The 20,379-nt window shown below is 35.6% G+C and overlaps 1 protein-coding gene across 1 annotated transcript in view; it reads left to right on the top strand.

Moving 5' to 3' along the window:
- The window catches only part of LOC149534211 (uncharacterized), a 39,468-nt gene extending 19,520 nt beyond the window's left edge, over window positions 1–19,948 (top strand). Inside the window, exons 3-4 of the mRNA XM_089807520.1 lie at window positions 19,215–19,368; window positions 19,577–19,948. Coding sequence (XP_089663646.1) covers window positions 19,215–19,368; window positions 19,577–19,614 — 192 coding nt within the window. The 3' untranslated portion in view covers window positions 19,615–19,948. The remainder of the gene's footprint in view (window positions 1–19,214; window positions 19,369–19,576) is intronic.
- The last annotated feature ends 431 nt before the right edge of the window (window positions 19,949–20,379 follow it).

The following is a 20,379-nucleotide window of genomic DNA, read 5'->3' as shown; positions in this document are numbered from 1 at the left end:
ATGCTAGAGAGAAAATAACTTTAACCCTATGATATTGCTATCAGGATTTAACTGTGTGATTTTGAGTCAAACTCATTGACCCATGTTTCATGAGTAGTGATTCAACATGTATCCATCTCTCATGAGAATAAATGGAACACTTAGCACTCATTGGATCTAGGTGATGCTCACATGGGTGAATTTTGAAATTCCGTAGTTAAGCATGCTCAGGCTGGAGTAGTACTGGGATGGGTGACCTCCCGGGAAGTCCTGACGCTTCACCCCTATGAGCATCACCTATATCCAATGAGTGCTAAGTGTTCCATTCATTCTCATGAGAGATGGATTCATGTTGAATCACCACTCATGAAACATGGGTCAATGAGTTTGACTCAAATTCACACAGTTAAATCTTGATAGCAATATCACAATTTGACTTGCTGTGGAAATTATCTCCTACTTATCAATTTTAACCCTGCTTTGATACCATGTTATTTATGTTCTCTTTGACCCATTAGTTGTGTTTATATTCTCTTCTTATTATTTATGCCTTATATTACTCTGCACTACTAGCAGTATGGTGACTTGGCCTTGCAGATGTATGTGTTGGCAACATTATTTCCTTGCGTACTTGGCATCGTTTGTTCATGGTTTGTATTCATGAGTTTTTTTTCTTGCATCATTTTCATGGACTCATAACTTGGTTGATGCTTGTAATGGTGGATGTTTGTTATTCCATGCAAGCCTCCACAGCTTCCATATGGGCTTTTTTTTTGTATTCACGAGAAATCAAAAACCGGTTTAGAGTTAATTCTGCATGAGGTCAAAATAATGCAACTGGAGATTATTAAATAAATAGAACTGATCAGAGATGGCTGGTATTAATGGGACATGCAGTGCCTGGTAATTGAGCTCTTAGTTTCAAATATTAGAGAAAAATTAAGTTGCAGGCCTTTGTATTACAATAGTGATATTTTCATTTTGTTATAATATGAGATCATTGTAGTATTGTACAATACTTACAAGAGAATTTCGTAAGTTTAAAGTGGTAGATATATCTGTGAGATATATGCATGGTTTTTTGTCTTATTTTGAATTGATCATAAAGCTTATCGTCTGACTGGTTAGAATCTTCTTCATAAGCAGGAGATTATTGTATCATTTTTGAGAACTATTATAAAGAATCTATTTTTCGGATGTGGCTTGGTTTTTCCCTTGAGTAGGACGATTTTCCTAGTGTAAATAATGGTGTCATTTGTTTGTATGATTTTCTGGTTTTTTGCTTATTGTATTCATATGATTCTGGTTGAGAAGATTAACATGGTATCAAAGCAGGGTTAAAGAAAAGATTTAGAACTGAAACTCTTAAGCCTTGAGATATTCTATTCATGGATATGTTCGTTGACATTCATTGTGCCAGATAGTATGCATGCAGCACTATGATCATCGTATGAATGCTGGTCTGTGATAATTTTTCAATATTGTTATAAGAGAAAGCTGTGTATTGACCCATACCTATGTGTGTGCTGAGATCCTTCTTGAGGAAGATAAGTATTCTATTATTATATCTTTAAATATTGATCATGACTTTTTGTTATAACACTGGGAATAGTGTATGCTTTTAGCATTAATCTATATATCTATCTTCATGATAGGTTGATTCTATGAATTATTATTAATCCTTGGTTGCAGAACGGATCGAGAAGCAATAGGATGATGAGAGGTTTGGTTACATGCAAAGTCATACAAACTATAGAAATGAACATGGGAATGTTGCTTGCAGCCATGTGACTGAATTGGTGAAAATAGATTGTCATTGAAATTAGTTTCTTTGGAGAGGAATAAATGACATTCAGAGGGTGACTATTCAGCTGCAGAAATCAGATTTAGATAGAGCTTGAATGCAGATGTAGAATGCTAAGTCCATTGTGGAGTATCAACAAGCTAGTATAGCAGTGTCGCTGCAAAAGTTCATTGTAGGACAAACATTGGAGCCATTTTCTTGGTATTGTGATAATCAAAGCTATGAGAATGCTAATTTTGTTGAGAGGGGGTCTCAAAATTCAGATGATATTTTATGTGTGCTTTAATGAGTACTTCTCTCTATGAGGGAGAAGTTCAAGGTGCAATCTATCGTTAATGCGTTCTTTTCTGCGTGGGAGAAGTTCAAGATGCAATCCCTTGTTAATGAGTTCGTCTCTACGAGGGAGAAGTATGAGCTGTAATTCCTAGTTAATGAATCCTTCTTTGAGAGGGAGAAGTTCGAGCTGCAATTCCTTGTTAATGAGTTCTTCTCTGAGATGGAGAAGTTTGAGGTGCAATCCCTTGTTAATGCATTCGTCTCTATGAGAGAAATTTGAGGTGAACGCCCTTGTGACACCTTCTACAAGTAGGTATGGCGGATCCACTCTTTGGGAGTAGCCATGGTGGATGTTATTTGAGAGAATCCATGACTTAGATTTCTGTTTTTTTCACCCTTTGAGAGTAGTCACGTGAATGTCATGCTGAGATGACAATTTTATGTTGAGAAAATTTGTGACGAGATTTTGTTACTGACACTTATGTTATAACTTCTTATGTTTGTCATGTTGAGAGATGACAAGACATATGAATAATATATGCTTTGCTAAGAGGGAGCGTTAATGTTATGGTAGTTGCAGCAGAGTCATCTTGTGACTTGTCTTTTATTGATAGAGCTATTACTTGTGTTCAGGTTCTCTCCTCATCATTTGTGCTTTATATTCCTAGGGAGCGTTAATGTTATGTTAGTTGCAGCAGAGTCATTTTTTGACTTGTCTTTTATTGATAGAGCTATTAGTTGTGTTCATGTTCTCTCCTCATCATTTGTGCTTTATATTCCTCTCCACTACTGCCAATATGGTGACTTGGCATCACAAATGTATGTGTTGGCAACATTATTTGCCTGCATACTTGGCATTGTCTGCACATGGTTTGTATACATGAGTTTTACTGTTACATCATCGTCATGGACTTATAATTTGGTCAGTGCTTGTAACGGTGGCTGTTTGGTATTCCACGTAGGCCTTTACAACTTCCATGTCGGCTCTTTTGGTATTCACAAGCAATCAAAACTGGTTTAGAATTAATTATGTGTGAGTTTAAAATAGCACGACTGGAGGTTATTGAATATATAGAACTGATCAGAGATGACTGTTGTTAATGGGATGTGTGATGTCTAGTGGTTGAGGTCTCAGTTTTGAATGTTTGAAAGTTGCAGGCCTTTATATTAAAATAGCTATCTTTTGTTATTATATATGAGATCATTGAAATATACAAGAAAATTTTTGAAGTTTTAAGTGGTAGATGTTTCTGTGAGATACATGCATGGTTTTTTTCTTATTCTGAATTGATCATAATGCTTATGACTGGTTATAGTTTTCTTCATAAGCAGGAGATTATTGTATCATTTTTTAGAACTAGATGAAGGATCTATTTTTTAGGTGTGGCTAGGTTTTTCCCTTGAGTATGAGGCTTTTCCTAGAGTAAATAATGGTGTCATTTGTTCGTATGATTGGTATGCTTATTGTGTTCATATTCTGGTTCAAAACATTAACAAGTTAAAGTAAACTTTTGTTCTCTAACTTTTGTTCTCTTTTCATAAATCTGTTACTGAGTTAGCCTATTGGGATTCTCTTTAATTTGTTAAGGATTCAACATAGTCGGCTGAAGAAGTAATTGTGTAGGAAAGTTTTCTTTATCATTTTTTAACCCATTCTTGCCTTCTACTGGCCACATAATATTCTTCAATATACCTTGCCATAATTAATGCTTATGACACAGAACATGGACAAAACGTGCATACGTCATATATGATGGGGTCCTTTATGCATAGGTATATTATTTTCAAATTTATCTTTTAACAGTTTCTGGCCCTCGAAAAAGGTTTGGGATTGATGAACATAATACTAGATTTTATGTGTTTGCTTTATCGTGGAAAATTGTTTGAATTAGCTATTCAGAAGATTGCAACCATAATCTTTACTGAATTGTTTCTAGAAAGTAGACCCATGTGACCATCTATTCCTTTTCTTCTCTTCATATGGCCAGTGAGCAATTCTAGGTATAAGAATTTTATTGCAACCTTTTGTTTGCAAGGAACATGATAAAGATCAAAGAATTGCTCCATTTGCCAAAGCCAATCAGTAGGATTTTTTTGCCTTTAAAATTTTGTATATTGTATGTGGTGTGAAGTGCCCCTAAGGAGAGAAATTTGAGTGATGATTCATCTTGAGAATTGAGTCAAACACACAAGCATCTTGGCTTTTAGAAGCATTATTTTCTTCCCGATTGTTGTTGTATGGCTCTATATATTTGGAATCTCTTCAACCTTGGCTAGAAAATATTTCTTAAAATATTCTCTTGATATCACTTAGCAAAGGTTCTTTTCCGTTCTTGTTGACAAGATTTCTTAATCCATTTGGTTCTTTGTTATGCCTTGGTTGTCACATAGGCTGACTTAGGTAACTAAATTTAATACTTAAGGTAACTTGCTTATCTAATAGGAATATAATAATGATCGTATGACTTAAGGGTTAAGGTAACTGTTGACATGAAAGTTTGCACCCTTGCTCGAGGTATGACCCTCAAGCAACCTCGTGTAACATGGAAACGACCTCCAAGCGTGGAACTTGCGCTTTAAGGTCTAATCTCTGGAGAAGGCCAGCTTCTTACAATTAGGATGCACCTAACTACTCTTGAAAGGAAAAGGGAGAAGGAGATGCAAGAAAGCAAACTACCTAACCTAATCTAAAAGGGGTGATGCACCTAAATTGAATGGTTGCAACTCTGCACGTAGATGCACTACACATCAATGAAACACCCAACTGCACTAATCTTAACTCTATTCGACCTTCTAAGAAACCATATGTAGGTTTAGAACTAGTTGAAGTGCTGAAAGGAAAGGGATTTCACTATACAACAACTGCTAGTAGACTTGACACAACACATAGATCTGAGAAGATGAAAAGAAACATTGAAAACAAGGCAATAACATGCACAAATTAATGAATGGCAAGAAGAGGTAAGAACAGAAATATTTCATAAATGGAAGGCATTATTGCAGAGCATATGTCATTGAGTCAACTGCATTGAACTCCCGCATTGTACCGTTATTGCAATTTCATTGGTCAAAGACCCGATGTCATTTTCTAGCTCGGACAAGCAAAATGCCGCCATTTTTGTCATTCAGAACTAGATTTGCACGTAAAAGATCAAATCTTCCAGTATGGGAATGTGCATCCAATCATGATTTTCAATGTAATATCAGAGTTATGCCTGAACTCTATAAAAGGTAGTTGTAAATACTTTTTAGGGGTTCTTCCCTGTTTGTATTTTGCAGTAGCGTTATGCTCTGCAATATTGCCTTCCATTAATGAAATATTTTTGTTTTTACCTTGGAGGTTGTTTCCATGTTACACGAGGTCGTTTGAGGGTCATACCTCGAGAAAGGGTGCAAGCTTTCGTGTCAACAGTAACTACAAGCCGACCACTCATAACTCAATGCATGTTATATGATTCAGGGGATAGTGCCTTTTATCAAATGGAAACATGCATATGGACACATACAATAACACTTGAAATAAAATCTAGCCCTTAGGCCAAGACAAGCAAGACAGGGCTAACTAATGTGCAAGCATAGGACTCTATAAAGCAACAGGAGATTCTTTTAAATGGCTTTAAAATTAGGATGAAAGTCTGAATGGCATCTGTTTTTAAAGATTATAGCCATGGGTGAAATAGGGGACTTGTGATCTATGGACCTTTTGTTAAACTAAGCTATTGGTTTCAGTGAGTGCGATTCTGTAACAAGTTACAACAATCATTTGCTGCTGAGTCTTGATAATGTTGCAAAGCTCTATGTCTATGATCTAAAAGCCCATTTGAGTTTCTTGTCTTATTTCAACCTCTACCAACTGATAGAAATAGGGCAACAGATGCGGGTGAATCAGTTGTACCAAAAACTTTCCAACTTAACCCGTAAACCACATATCTGATAATTAAACATTTAAACATAGGTCCACCACATATTAAGAACACATGAGTGCTTCTGTAACAACAATCATTTGCTGCTGAGTCTTGATAATGTTGCAAAGCGCTATTTGAGTTTCTTGTCTTATTTTACCCTCTACCAACTGATAGAAACAGGGATACAAATGAGGCTGAATCGGTTGTCCCAGCAACTTTCCAACGTAAACCTTAGACCACCACATATTAAGAACATGAGTGCTTCTGTAACAACAACCATTTTCTGTTGAGTCTTGATAATGTTGCAAAGCACCATTTGAGTTTCTTGTCTTATTTTAGCCTTTAACAACTGATAGAAACAGGGAAACAGATGAGGGTGAATCAGTTTTACCAAAAACTTTCCAACGTAAACCTTAAACCACAGATCTGATAATTAAACATTCAAACATGTCTACCACATTAAAAACACATATCACGGAAATCTTGTTAGGGGAAAACCCATGGTGGGGATGAACCCACAAGATATACTTTTTAAAATGTATTATAGCTTGTTAGGAGAATTACAATTCAGGCACATTGCCTAGAGCTCACTACTTAAAAGTAAAACAAGGCTTACAACTGAGGGAAGACTCACTGGCTTACAGAAATTTGGACTACATCCACAAATCATGAACTATATGATAACATCTATGTGCCCCGAGTTTCTGTGACGGGGACGGCAGGAGACAGCGCAGCGGGTTTCTAGGACGGCATTTTTTTTTGCTGATTTTGGGGATGGAGGGGGGATGGCAAATGGGGATGGCTATATAACAATAGGGAAAATTAAAATATATAGAGAAATTTAGAATATTTATATGAAAACAGGGATAAAGTATATACTTATGCATAATAGATCCTAAAAATATAAGAATCAGCAGAATTCATATGCCAAATTTATGTTACTTTGAGAGTCAAAGTCTAATTTATTCTAGATGTCAAAGTCAAAGTTCCCTAGGTGTCCCCAAGTCTTCGAGATGTTTCCGGGATGGGGATGGCTGAAAATACACTGGGGACGCGTCCCTAGGTAACACTGGATAACATCCTCAACATGCCTGGATCTGTTCCATTGAAGTACAATTACAACTTTTTATTCGTACATCTATTGCTCAACCACTCATCTACACATGAATACAAAATCATTACACTTATTTATACAATTCATCAACCTTGGAAGAACCAACGAGGTTGGCTTAACTCTCACTACCTAATTCAAAACACAACCATACTTATTGCTATATTAAATTTGAGGCAAGAATGACATTGCTTTGATCAAAATCACATGTTTCAAACATGAAATACATCCAAGAATTATGCTTTGATCATTTGTACGCGCTATACCATCAGGTTGTCCAAAAACATGAGAAACACCAATATACCAATCTAAAACCGTCAAATGTGAGCACAAAATCAATGCAAACCAGCAACACAAGTAGAACACAATCTGGAAACATCCACAAGAATCATGAATTACTAGAGCAACAGATTCACATCATGCCAAATTCAGAAATCATTAGCATCATTATACTGAACTTCAGGAATACTAATAGTAATGATTGTCAACCGTGAAAAATAACTTGTAGGCCTCCAAATCATGAACCAATTGAGTTGAATACACATCAATGTATCAAACAAGCCCACTAGACCCACAGAAAAATATTGCAATGCGGATCAAAATATTGTCACATTGGCAACACTGAACAACGGAAAAAGTATTCTCAACACAGAAACCCATAACTCACTCAAATCTTTATGTGAACCTCTGAAAGTTGAATTGAATCAGCTATAGACAATCCACCAACACGATCCGCATGTCTGCAATCATTGATCATCAACATACTAGAAACGTTGGGCCAACAAACTCCCTGAACATAACTGCAACATTGTCTCAGACACACAAATGACAATACATCCCAAGCACATATCTACACATTAGTCCACCACCGACCTTTCAATAATAGCATAAGAGCTTTATTGGTCAAAATTGATTAGGGATAGCTTTGGCAAATGTTTCTTTTAATATAGGATTCTGGAAGTCCATTATTGTTAATGTTTTGCCTAGAAATAATGATTAACAACAATAAGATAAAAAATAGAAAAAAATAGGTACAAAAGACACAAGACATTTATAATTATATTCTGGGAAAACCCTTAAAGTAGAAAGCCCAGCCACACCAAAAAAATCTCTTTTATTAATATATTAAATGTTCAAGTATAATGCTTTCCACTTGATGCCATTTGTATTACACAAGACAATAATATATATATATATATAATTGAGAGACTCCATATCACAACCGAGGGTCTTTTAATTTCCAAGACAAGTGTCTTTTCATATGATACTATCTCAAATATTATCATAAATATTCTAACCAGCTGTAAACACAATGCAGAGGTGTTATCTCAATTTTAATATATAGCAAAATCAGAGATAAAGATCTCTATCGCAGCTACAACCTTCAACAATTACAAGCTTAGCCTCTAGGCAAGTTGATGTTGCTGTAAAACATAGTTGATGATCCAGTGGAATGCAAATATGTCTTGTGAAGCATTTTTGACTTTGAACTATTAGTGTATTCTGGCTGCCAAACTTGTCATTTCAGTATAACAAATAGAAAGATTAATGCCATGTTGCTGGAGATAGACTGTCAATTGATAAAGAATGTGTAATAAAAGCACTGCAAGATGCAAGGAAAGTGGCTAGAGTGAATTGATAAGGTATGTATGCCACAAGCTTTAAAGTTTTGAGAGATGCAAGGAAAGTCGTTTTTTTTGCCAGGAGACAAGAAGAGTTGCTGGAACAATTGGGCATTAATGGATTACTTGGATTGCCTTGCTGTTTCGTCTCCGCTATCAAATCTTGATGCCTCAGGATGTCCAACATGCTTTCTAAGTTTCTCCTATAGATTGTCTTCTCTTCAAAGCCTTCCTATGCTAGATCAGATAAGTCACAAGCATATTTATTTATTGGGATGTTTCTCTTCTCACTTAGCTGGAGCATAGCTATTTTCATCATGGAAGCATGGGAACTAAATCAATGGATGGATTTCTGTTATGATGTTTTACCAAATGCTTGATTATAAAACATCAAATGTGTTGGTTTTAACTTTTGAATAGATTTATTTTTGTTTTTTTTTTCAAAATTAAAAATGCTCACCTCCATGGCAACCAAGTCAGAAAGGTTAGTGGCTTATAGCTATAATATGAAAACTGCACTGTCATGACTTGTAACCTGCATTATGGATCTCTTCTGTCCTCTGAGGGAGCTATTTGCACAATCTCCCTCATGAAACTAGATTGGAACTTTTTGTCTCAGGCAGGAGTGATTTTTGGAGTCACAACTCCATCTTAGTTTTGAATATACGTCACACAGATTTTATAAGACTTGTATCATACAGTCACTATTAATTCCTTTGCTGTTACGTGTATGCTGGTAGAATGTTGTATTTACCAAATATATGCAGCACAGTGATGGGATCAGCCTATTTATGAACATCAATATACCACAGTTCGATTTAATTTGAATTTTGAGAACTTAAGCAGAATTGTTTCTATTAGATGTAGTTTACAAACAACAGCGTATGATCAGAGTATCAGAGACCGTCAAAAAACTATCAAAGCTAATCAACTGACTGTATCATCAAAAAGAGCCTCTACGATGGCATTGGTTTCAATACCAACATTATAAACATTATAAAATAAACACCATCAAAAAACCAAAGAGAGATCTCAGGTTATCATGCATCCCATGACCCCATAATATTATTGCTTCCTTCTGCCCGATCTGTATCAGATGTCCCCTGGGTGGTCAATATCCGACTCTGCTACATTATCCCACTTTGGTGCATCCATCTGTTTTGGTTGCCTGTTTTTTTCCTTGATGTCTTTCTCAGAGATATTGTTATCCTGCAAAATCTGTTTTAGTTCATTAAGGTCCTCCTGATCCAACATGTCTTTGTATGTGTTAAAGAAATGGGCAGACCTTATATCTGACTTACAAATTAGCAGCACCCCCTGTTATGCCAAGATCATAAACCTTCTTTTTGGGAATTTTGACACAGCAGAAACCTGCATCATAATACGAGAATATGTGATTTTACAGTTAAAACTCAGTAAGCCTTCTCCTTTTACCTTGGAAAACTTCTTTGTTCCTCTTAGACCACAAAAACCAAAGGACTTCACCAAATAGAACAGACCAAAAAGAGTTAATTTGATCATCAAGACACTCCACATAACCAGGAAGCTTCTCAATCCATGACAGGCCTGAAGAAAAATTCCACTCAACTGGGTAGCCAAGAAACATTGACTAAACCTTCTTAGCAAAGCAACATTTAAATTGGCTCACAGACTCGGTGACAGAACGAAGAGAACAAGGGATGGGGTCAAGATCCAACGAAGACAAGACATTTCCAACTGCAATTTTCTTAAGCAGGATCAATCAACAAAGACAACTTTTTAGGTTCACATGACTCGGGGCAAATATCCATTTAGACTCTGGCCAATTGATTTCCCAGGACTCATTAATCCACGTCAGTATCTTAGATTCATCTCTGAGCATATGATAGAATTGTTTCACACTTATTTAAAGGGGTTCCATCCTTTCATTTTAACTGCTCCAAGAACTGCTTAGTGGCGAACATTTTCCCAGGGAAAAAAGACCCAACAGCCTTGCAAATTAGAGCATAAGTCTTCTTGTGAGAGAGGGATATCATATTTTGAACATAGCTCGTCCTGAGAACCAAGCCAATTATTCGCCAGAAGATCACTGATGGAGATATACCCAAAGGATAACCATGCCTTCGCAGACAATGTTGGGTCAGATCAAGCGGCTTATTATTAATCCCCACTTGCCACCAAATTGATCTATCCTGCACCAAATAGATGGAGTATCCTATAGCCTCCCTTTGAGACAGTAAAGCCCTGATCTGTGTCCAGGCCTTCCATATGGAAGAAAATATAGCATGTACAAAAAATTTAACATCAAAGTCACCTTTGAGTAATTTATGTTAGAAAGAACAGCCTGGTGGTTGTTAGTTAGTCACTGTTCACTGGCCATTAAATGTGTTTACATCAGGTCGGTTTCCATTGCGTATTAATTTGTTATATATTTAACCTTTTAAGTACAATGCAGGCCTTTTTGTAGGAAGTCATTTCTAGATTTCTTTCTTGAGAGAGTGGTTGTATAATGCACTATTTTTTGAGGTTAAAATTGAGTAATATATCCAGCCTGATATAATATTTTCAGGAATACACTTAAAATATATTACTGTTTAATGTGAAATAATGAATTTCAATAGTAAAAATAACAACTGAAGTTATTGTCGTCAACTTTGAAAACTTCAATTTCAAATCAAATATTAAATAAATACTTGCGCGAGACAACTCTAGAAACGATCACTCTTACCCGAGTGTAATGTCCCCGTTTTGGCGGTAATTTGATTTAATTAATTAAATTAATTAATTTGTCCAAAATAATGAATATTTTAATGAGGATGACTAATTCATTATTTTAATTAAATAAATAAGTGGTATTAAGTTAATTATTTATAAAGTTATCAAATAAATAAATATTAAAAAGGTAACTTTATATTTAATTAATTTAATAAAGTGACTTAAAAAATATCTTATACAGTCACTTAATAAATAAAATAAAAATAATGTTCTAGAAGTTTTTGGAGAAAGTGGAGAAAAAGAATAAATAGGCATTTTGGGTATCATTTTCATCATCCAGTTTTTATCATTTCTCTTGACATCAGATTGTGAATACAATCACATGGTCTATTTTGAAGCCAAGGGTTTCCGATAGTCTATTGGTCTTTGGGAACGATACCTCCCAGTAGATCGCATAACTGAGGAAGTGAAAGATCTTCTGAAGGGTTGCACTTTGGAAGTGGTATTCAGCCATTTCAAGTTGCGCTTAATTTGTATACTCAGACTACTTGAGGGTTTGAGTTTTTTGAAAGCAGATCCAAAAAAGCAGTCCGAAAAAGCAGATCCGAAAAAGCAGTCCGAAAAAGAAGATTCAAAAAAACAGTTCGAACAAGCAAAGCGAAAAAGTAAGTCCAAAAAAAGCAAGTGAAAAAGCCGATCAGAAAAAGCAAAGCAGAAAGGCAGCATTGGAGAAAATTATTATAGCCATCTACAATCAGGTTCCTTTGGATATTACATGCATTGCTCTGATCATTTAGATGCATATTAGAAGGTAAGGCTGTAAGTGAAAGTTGTAACAGATTTAAGCTTTATTCTTGCGGATGTAAGCCAAGAGTCTTGGCCATTTCATACTAGCATTGTAGTTAACATTTTATGTGCAATAAAGGCAACATAAGTCGTTGGTCTGATATAGTTGTAACTGAATGTGTTTATCATTTATGATCAGCTTATTAGTTTGCATGCCAATTGTTTGACAAAATGTCAATTGGCTGTAGGTTTTTTTTTTTGGCATAAATAATGTATAATTCTGCATACCAAGTGTTTGTCAAAATTACTAGTTGCTGTAGCTGCATATTGCAAATAGTTTCAGTCACATATGTGCATTGAATATTGTCAAAATAAGTTGCACATTCATTTAAGGTCATTGTTTAATCAATTCAGAGTTTTCTTGCAAGCATTCTTATTGATGCTAAGTGAAAGGAAGAGCCCTAAAAGCAAACTGAAATTTTATATCAGTCATATGACCCTTGTATGCAAAGTGTTTTCTTGAACCTTTATCAACATTTTGGGATTAGATTTGAGCAAGGTCATTACAATGGTATCAGAGTGGTTTCCTGCTAGCATGATTGGGTTATTTCAGAATGAATTCAATTATTAGTATGGTGTTAACGAGAGACAAAGATTTTGAAGAAAGAATGCACAATGCAAAGAAGAAATTAGATTGCCCATTTCAGCGATCAGAGGACCTTCTAAAAACTTTGGAGGAGTTGGAAAATTATTTAGGCAAGATTGATCAGTCAAAATCCGATGCTATGCAAACAGCTTTAGATCTAGCATTTGGTTCGTTGGTTAAGCCCCACTTATTGAGACATCATGATGAGGTGATAAGACTTGCAGCTCTCTCTTGCATTAGTGAAATCATGAGGATAATAGCTAGCCTTGATTCGTATGACGATCAGATTATGAGAGAGATACTTCACGCCATGTTAAAAAGCTTCGAAAAGTTGGACAACATCCAAGACCCTTATTTCACAAAAAGGGCAAGATTACTTGAAGTATTTGCAAGGTGTAGATTTGAAAACATTATGCTGTCAATAGTTTGTATTGGTGACATGCGCAGGATGTTTAATACATTTTGGAATATTATGGACGAGTTTCATCCTAGGAGGTTATTGGCATCGATGCACTCCATCATGTTCACAATCTTGTTTGAGGAGGAGAATGAAATTTCTAAACTTTTGGCAGAAGATTTATGGTGGGTTTGGACAAAAAAGAGGAATGTGGCATGTACGTGGTTAAAGAGCCTGATTGATAGGCCTAAGGATCAAAGTACTTTTCTTATGATAGGTAGAAACTTGTATGAGTTTAACAGACATGCTGATTCGATACAGGGAGACATTAGCACATCTTCAGGTAATGGTTTATCTGCATCATCTTCACAGGTAGAAGTGGTTACAGATGTTGTGTAGGTTGAGTCAGTTGCATCAGAAGGTGATATCACAGGCACACCGGATTGCGTGATTGACACAGATAGTGATTCCAGTACAGTTGGGTTGGATGAAGTTACAACAGTTGAGGATATTGTCATGATTGAGGATAGTACGGTTGATCAAAAAGTGAGCATTCAGGACTTTGCAGAAAATGAGTATAAGGCACAGTTGGATGCTTCTTCGCATGAGATATAGGCTAGTAGTTCTTCACGTGTTTTGGCAAGCCAGTTGAAGACGAAGAAAAATGATATTGTCGCGGCTTTATCTCATCATGACAGGATGTGCAGACTAATTGAGAATCACATTTGGATGATTCAACTGCAGGAGAGACAGAAAGGAGTCACGGCAGGTTCTTGTGACGACTTACCGCAGATCAAGGCATGAAAGCAATGAAGGTAAGTTACATACACCTACTTTTAGATCACGATCATCTCCTTAATCTTGTGGGGATCTATTCAGATGCATTGAAGAAGAAGGAAGAGGAGGTCGACTGATTTTCTCATGAGCCAGAGGATACCCGAAATTCCTTGATGTATGCTCAGTTGGCTCTCCAGGATTCTGAGAGATGTGGACGAGCTTCATCTCGAGGTGAGTTCAGTTCAGGAGTTAGCGCAGATGGCAAGGACTCAGTTTTCTTTTACAGTCGGGTCACATGTTGATGATGATATGAGTATGTCTAGCATTCACACTCCGGATTCAGAGATTGTAGTGGGTACAGTAGACAAGTGCATGAAGTCGGTATTGTTCACATTACTCAGGTGAGGAGTTTACTTGAGTTGCCAGTTGATTTCCATTTGTGGATTAGATGTTGGAATCCTTATCTCAGTACTTGGGATTGTTTTGACCGGAGATATCTATCATTATTTGGTAGTAGTATTTGTTGCACTATCATGGACTTGATTAGTAGTTTACCAGGTGTAGTTCTCATCCATGCCAGCAGCTTGTCTGACGCTGGAATTAGTTTTTACACACCTGTGCTGGGCATTGTTCATATATCTAGTCGACCATTCTTGTTGGAATGGGTTGATGATCCCTCAGATATGACAGAGTTTACAGAAGAGTTCCAGGATTTGATTATTACAGATGACACCAAGGAGGATGTTGTTAACAGTGTTGAGGACTTAGCCTCTTCAGCGAGTTCCTTTGATACAGAGGTTTATGTTGATGCTTCAGTCACTCCGTTTGATGATACGAGTTCAGTAGTTGGTCTATAGAATTTGGATGGCAGTATTATAGATGATAGCTATTCTGAGGTTACTCCTTTGGACAATGTACCAAGGGTAGAGTATAGGAGTTCGACTAGCCAGCACAATCACGTGTCTAGTTAGCTGAGAGTTAGTGAGCGAGACACTGCTATCGCTTGCGAGCATTTCGATGCTACTCGTCAGTTGTTAGCAGTTTACGGATGGGGTTCTCCTACTAGTGATGAGCAGGGAGGCAGTTATCTTTCCTTGATAGAGATCCACTCTTTATGGGAGGCTATTCGGATTCTGAGACAGAATTATATGCAGTTGGTAGCCGACAGAGATTATCTTACGGAGTGGGGCAATACAACATATGACGCATTATTGGTCAAGGAAGATGAGGTGAGTGAGCCTACTCAGTAGCGCGAGGTGACTTTTGAGTTCCTAGAGAGTACATAGTTGGCTTTCGAGGAGTCACAATTTCATTTGGCTGAGGTGACCATGAAGTTAGAGCGACTTCAGTCTTTACCAGATTTTGTACAGTCATAGACCGGTGTGTCTAGTGATCCGAGGATGTCCATGGTCAAGGTTGATAGAGGCAGTGGAGATGAGGATATATCTGTCCTCGATACCAGTATTGGCATGTTTGGTTTGTTTCCACTGGAGGCAGGTTCAGTTGAGTTGGGCGCTGCAGCTGAGCATGGAGGTATGTTTGACTTGGTGGTGGTCTCTACTACGAATGGCAAGGAGACTAGTGATGTTGTATTAGAGATCATGTGTGATGTTGTTGAGCCGGCAGTTGGCATGGTTCCTGCTAGTGACACTACTCGCTTGGCAATATCTTCGGAAGTAGTAGTTAGTTCCGGCTTGGTTAGTGATCAGTTGTAGTGGGTTGCATCACCTATGTATGGCGAGCTGTTGACTGAGGCTGGTTCTTTTAATCAGCATTACACTGCAGGGTATGTTCATTAGTTTGCATTGGATCCAAGTGTTGAAGACTTGATGGCCGTTAGATTTGGTTTGGGTTCTAGTTCTTGCTATCTATCATGTGATGACTATTCGCCCTCAGTGATGCATGGGAGTTATGGTTATGAGACAGTGGCCGGTGATCTGTAGAGTTGTGTTGACTACAAGAGTTGTATAGTATGTGGTTTCTCCATACTGGGTACAATTTTATTCGAGAATGTTCACCATTGTTGTAGAGTTGGGTTGTACATTTCGCTTAGGCCAGTGGAATGCGTTGGTGGTATTGAGTTGGTACAACAGAATGACAAATGGATTGAGCAAATGTTGTAGGAGTTGTTTGGCGATGACAGGGACATTATGTAGTTCTTCTTGTGGGATCCAAGTGGTGAATTGCTTGAGGTCAAGCAATTTCAAGAGGGGCGGACTATAATGTCCCCGTTTTGGCGGTAATTTGATTTAATTAATTTAATTAATTAAGTTGTCCAAAATAATGAATATTTTATGAGGATGACTAATTAATTATTTTAATTAAATAAATAAGTGGTATTAAGTTAATTATTTATAAAGTTATCAAATAAATAAATATTAAAAAGGTAACTTCATATTTAATTAATTTAATAAAGTGGCTTGAAAAATATCTTATAAAGTCGCTTAATAAATAAAATAAAAATTATGTTCTAGAAGTTTCTGAAGAAAGTGGAGAAAAAGAATAAATAGGCATCCTGGGCTTCATTATCATCATCCAGTTTTTATCATTTCTCTTGACATCAGATTGTGAATACAATCACATGGTCTATTGTGAAGCCAAGGGTTTCAGATAGTCTATTGGTCTTTGGGAACGATATCTCCCAGTAGATCGCATAACTGAGGAAGTGAAAGATCTTCTAAAGGGTTGCACTTTGGAAGTGGTAATTAGCCATTTGAAGTTGAGCTTAATTTGTATACTCAGACTACTTGAGAGTTTGAGTTTTTTGAAAGCAGATCCGAAAAAACAGTCTGAAAAAGCAGATTCGAAAAAGTAGTCCAAAAAAACAGATCCAAAAAAAGCAAGTGAAAAAGCAGATCAGAAAAAGCAAAGCAAAAAGGCAGCATTGGAGAAAATTATTACAGCCATCTACAATCAGGTTCCTTTGGATATTACATACATTGCTCTGATCATTTAGATGCATATTAGAAGGTAAGGATATAGGTGAAAGTTGTAACAGATTTAAGCATTATTCTTGCGGATGTAAGCCAAGAGTCTTGGCCATTTCATACTAGCATTGTAGTCAACATTTTATGTGCAATAAAGGAAACATAAGTTGCTAGTCTGATATAGTTGTAACTGAATATGTATTTATCATTCATGATCAGCTTATTAGTTTGCATGCCAATTGTTCGACAAAATGTCAATTGGTTGTAGGTTCTCTTTTTTGGCATAAATAATGTATAATTCTGCATACCAAGTGTTTGTCAAAATTACTAGTTGCTGTAGCTGCATATTGCAAATAGTTTCAGTCACATATATGCATTGAATATTGTCAAAATAAGTTGCACATTCATGTTAGGTCATTGTTTAGTCAATTCAGAGTTTTCTTGCAAGCATTTTTATTGATGCTAAGTGAAGGAAAGAGCTCTAAAAGAAAACTGAAATTTTATATCAGTCATATGACCCTTGTATGCAAAGTGTTTTCTTGAACCTTTATCAGCATTTTGGGATCAGATATGAGTAGGGTCATTACACCCAGAAAGATCTTAGTGGGGTCTAGACCCTCTTAGCCATGGCACACTGCAGGAGGAAAAATTCTATTCAGAATATATCATGTTTAAGATGTTCAATAGAGCAATCGCTCAGTACAAAGTCTTGATCAGTACAATTGTGGGTATACGGTATAAACAATGTAAATATTAAATTGTGATCTCCATGTCATTTCTAGGCCTTACATAAATTTTAAGTTATTTATAATATTATATAATACTTTAAGGGATGGCCTCCAATGTTTATAGCCTTTTTAAAACAATGTAAATCAATTCTTGTTTAGTTCTCGAGAGTACTCACTTGTTATTTAATATTTTCGCTCGACAATCTGTGTGACTTCTGAAACATTTTCTGCAGGTTAATAAAATGTTTTATTTTTATTTTTGTTTTACCTCTCTTTTATTCTTTTAGGTAATTACATTCTATATTTCATCTCCCTTGTATCCAAAGCGTCAATAAATAATATTTGTATCTCCCTTATAATTTGAAAGGTTAATTTGCATTTAAATGATTTTTGTTTTCATTTCAGGGAAAAAATCCCAAAACAAGCTTACAGTTTAGTGACTGCTATATCATGGATGGTATTGGATGAAAAAATCCCAAAACAAGTTTACTGTTTAGTGACTGCTATATCATGGATGGTATAGGATTTAATGATATTTATTATTTACATAGTTACAGAAATTTCACTTCCTGGATAATAAATGCAAAGCTGTTGAAGTATCGCATTAGTCGAAGTGATATATCATTACATTGAGTATTTGTACTCATGATTTATATGCACATTGTTTTATGTCTCATTTTATTGGTAAGAATATATATATATATATACATATATATGACTTAACTAATTGGGCTCTTATAATCAGAAGAGACTATTATGTTATGAAGCTCCTGAATGTAATTGTTTTACCACCACACAATTGTTGATTGAGAAACAAACTAATTGTATTTTCTTATACACTGATGGTGATCAAGTAGGGACATGACTTTGTTTTAGTTTCTGTCGGATTGATTTTATCATGAGATACCTTGATGATGGTAAATTATCTTTAAGATAAATATCTTATATATATTAATATAATATATATTATATATGTAATATAATATATATTATATGTAATATGCATTATATATTATTATATAGTAATAATATAATAATATATTACATATATGGTTAATATATTAATATTATATATATGCCTAAAGGTGAGTTACACATATAGTTATTTATTAACTAAATGATGATTAACTTAGGGACGTCTCCTCTCATATAAATCTGCATTTGAAAATCATCAATAACAATGGTCATGATTATACATTTGCGGAAACAATCTATTTGCAGAAACGATCTTAGTTACTTCAACAAAAGCAAGTAAAAAAATTATTACAAATTTGAAATACTTGTAGTCTAAAGATATTCAGTTCTACACAAAACTGTTCATTTAACTATAGTATTACTATTTTACGTATCTGTGGGGGAAAAATATGGTTAAAATAAAGTCACATTCTTCCATTCCACTAGATGAATATGGTCTTACTTTATGCATGCCTATTCAACTTAACTTGCCTACACAGATTTGTATCATAATGTACCTCATATTATCTTAGAACGATACTTGCTAATGAATTTTCCTACTTCTGTCATTTAATATTTTTGATTATATACATCTATTTCTTGTCCAGATGGATGCAACACAACAATATAAGAAAAAATCCGGATCGCGTGGGGGTGGCTGGGATGGTGGTCCTGGTGGTGGTGGTTCAGGTGGTGGTCCCTATGGAAATGGACCTCGCAGACCACCACGTGGTTTGGATAATGTGCGAGGAATCGATCACAGTGAGTTTTTTGAATTAGTACATTTGTTTTGAGTTCTGTGCAAGAGGATGCTTTTCTTCGGAGGAGGAAAATATATATTATATATGTCTACCATGAATATATTATATTTCCTGATTTTCGTCTATTGAAAATTTAGACATCTTAATGTTTTATTCTGTTATTTTTATGTTGTTTTGGCATCTAATAGTGTAAATTATGTTTTCAACAGATTCTGTTCCTGCATGTGGCTCCTGCTGCGGAGGTTAAGTGTTAGGATTGAGTAACAGGATTGACAACTCTTCTAGTACTATAAAGAGATTCTATTGTATGGTGATTTAAAGACATAAACCATGTAATGCTTGTTAAGCAGTGATAATTTCTCAACTTAAATGCGAGTGAGTAAATATTATAGAAGCTTAAAAACTGCTAGAAGTAGACACTGGAAAATGAAATTCTATCCAAGATTGGGCATGAAATATTGATGTCATCTGGTGTTACTGTTCTTGCATCTTTACCAGGATAGCACCTAATTGAGCCTGCTATTATAACGAATTATATCATTGGTTTTAAGAGGTGGAATATTTTAAGATATTTGGTGAAATCGGTTTGAGTGGAAGTGAACAATAAGATCTTTCTGATGCTTATGCTTCTGGTTAATTCTCATAAACTTGTAAATAATGATTGGATAAGAGGCTTGCACTGTATACATTAATTGGACTTAAGGTATGTTGGAACTGGTATTCACAGAATGAAATGGAATTTACACCGATGTGATGATAGAGCCTCTATAAGAAAAATTGGAATCACCACAGGATTTATTATTGTGGATGCTATCATGGTTCATGACTGATTAAAATCAGTGTTTTAGATTTGAAAGATGGGATATTTGTAGATGTTTGTTGAAATTGATTTAAAATAAGAACAAGAAGATTCCTGTGAAATTTGTGAACTAAATGTTGACTTGGAGTCCAGTAAATATTATAAAAGCTTAAGAACTGTTACGTAAAAACACTGGAGAATGAAAATTCTTAT

Source organism: Cupressus sempervirens, chromosome 10 (assembly GCF_028749045.1).
Source record: "Cupressus sempervirens isolate cs-2001-9-10 chromosome 10, ASM2874904v1, whole genome shotgun sequence".
NCBI lineage: Eukaryota > Viridiplantae > Streptophyta > Pinopsida > Cupressales > Cupressaceae > Cupressus > Cupressus sempervirens.
Note: the sequence above shows the minus strand (reverse complement) of the source record. Positions and strands in the feature narration are given on the sequence as shown.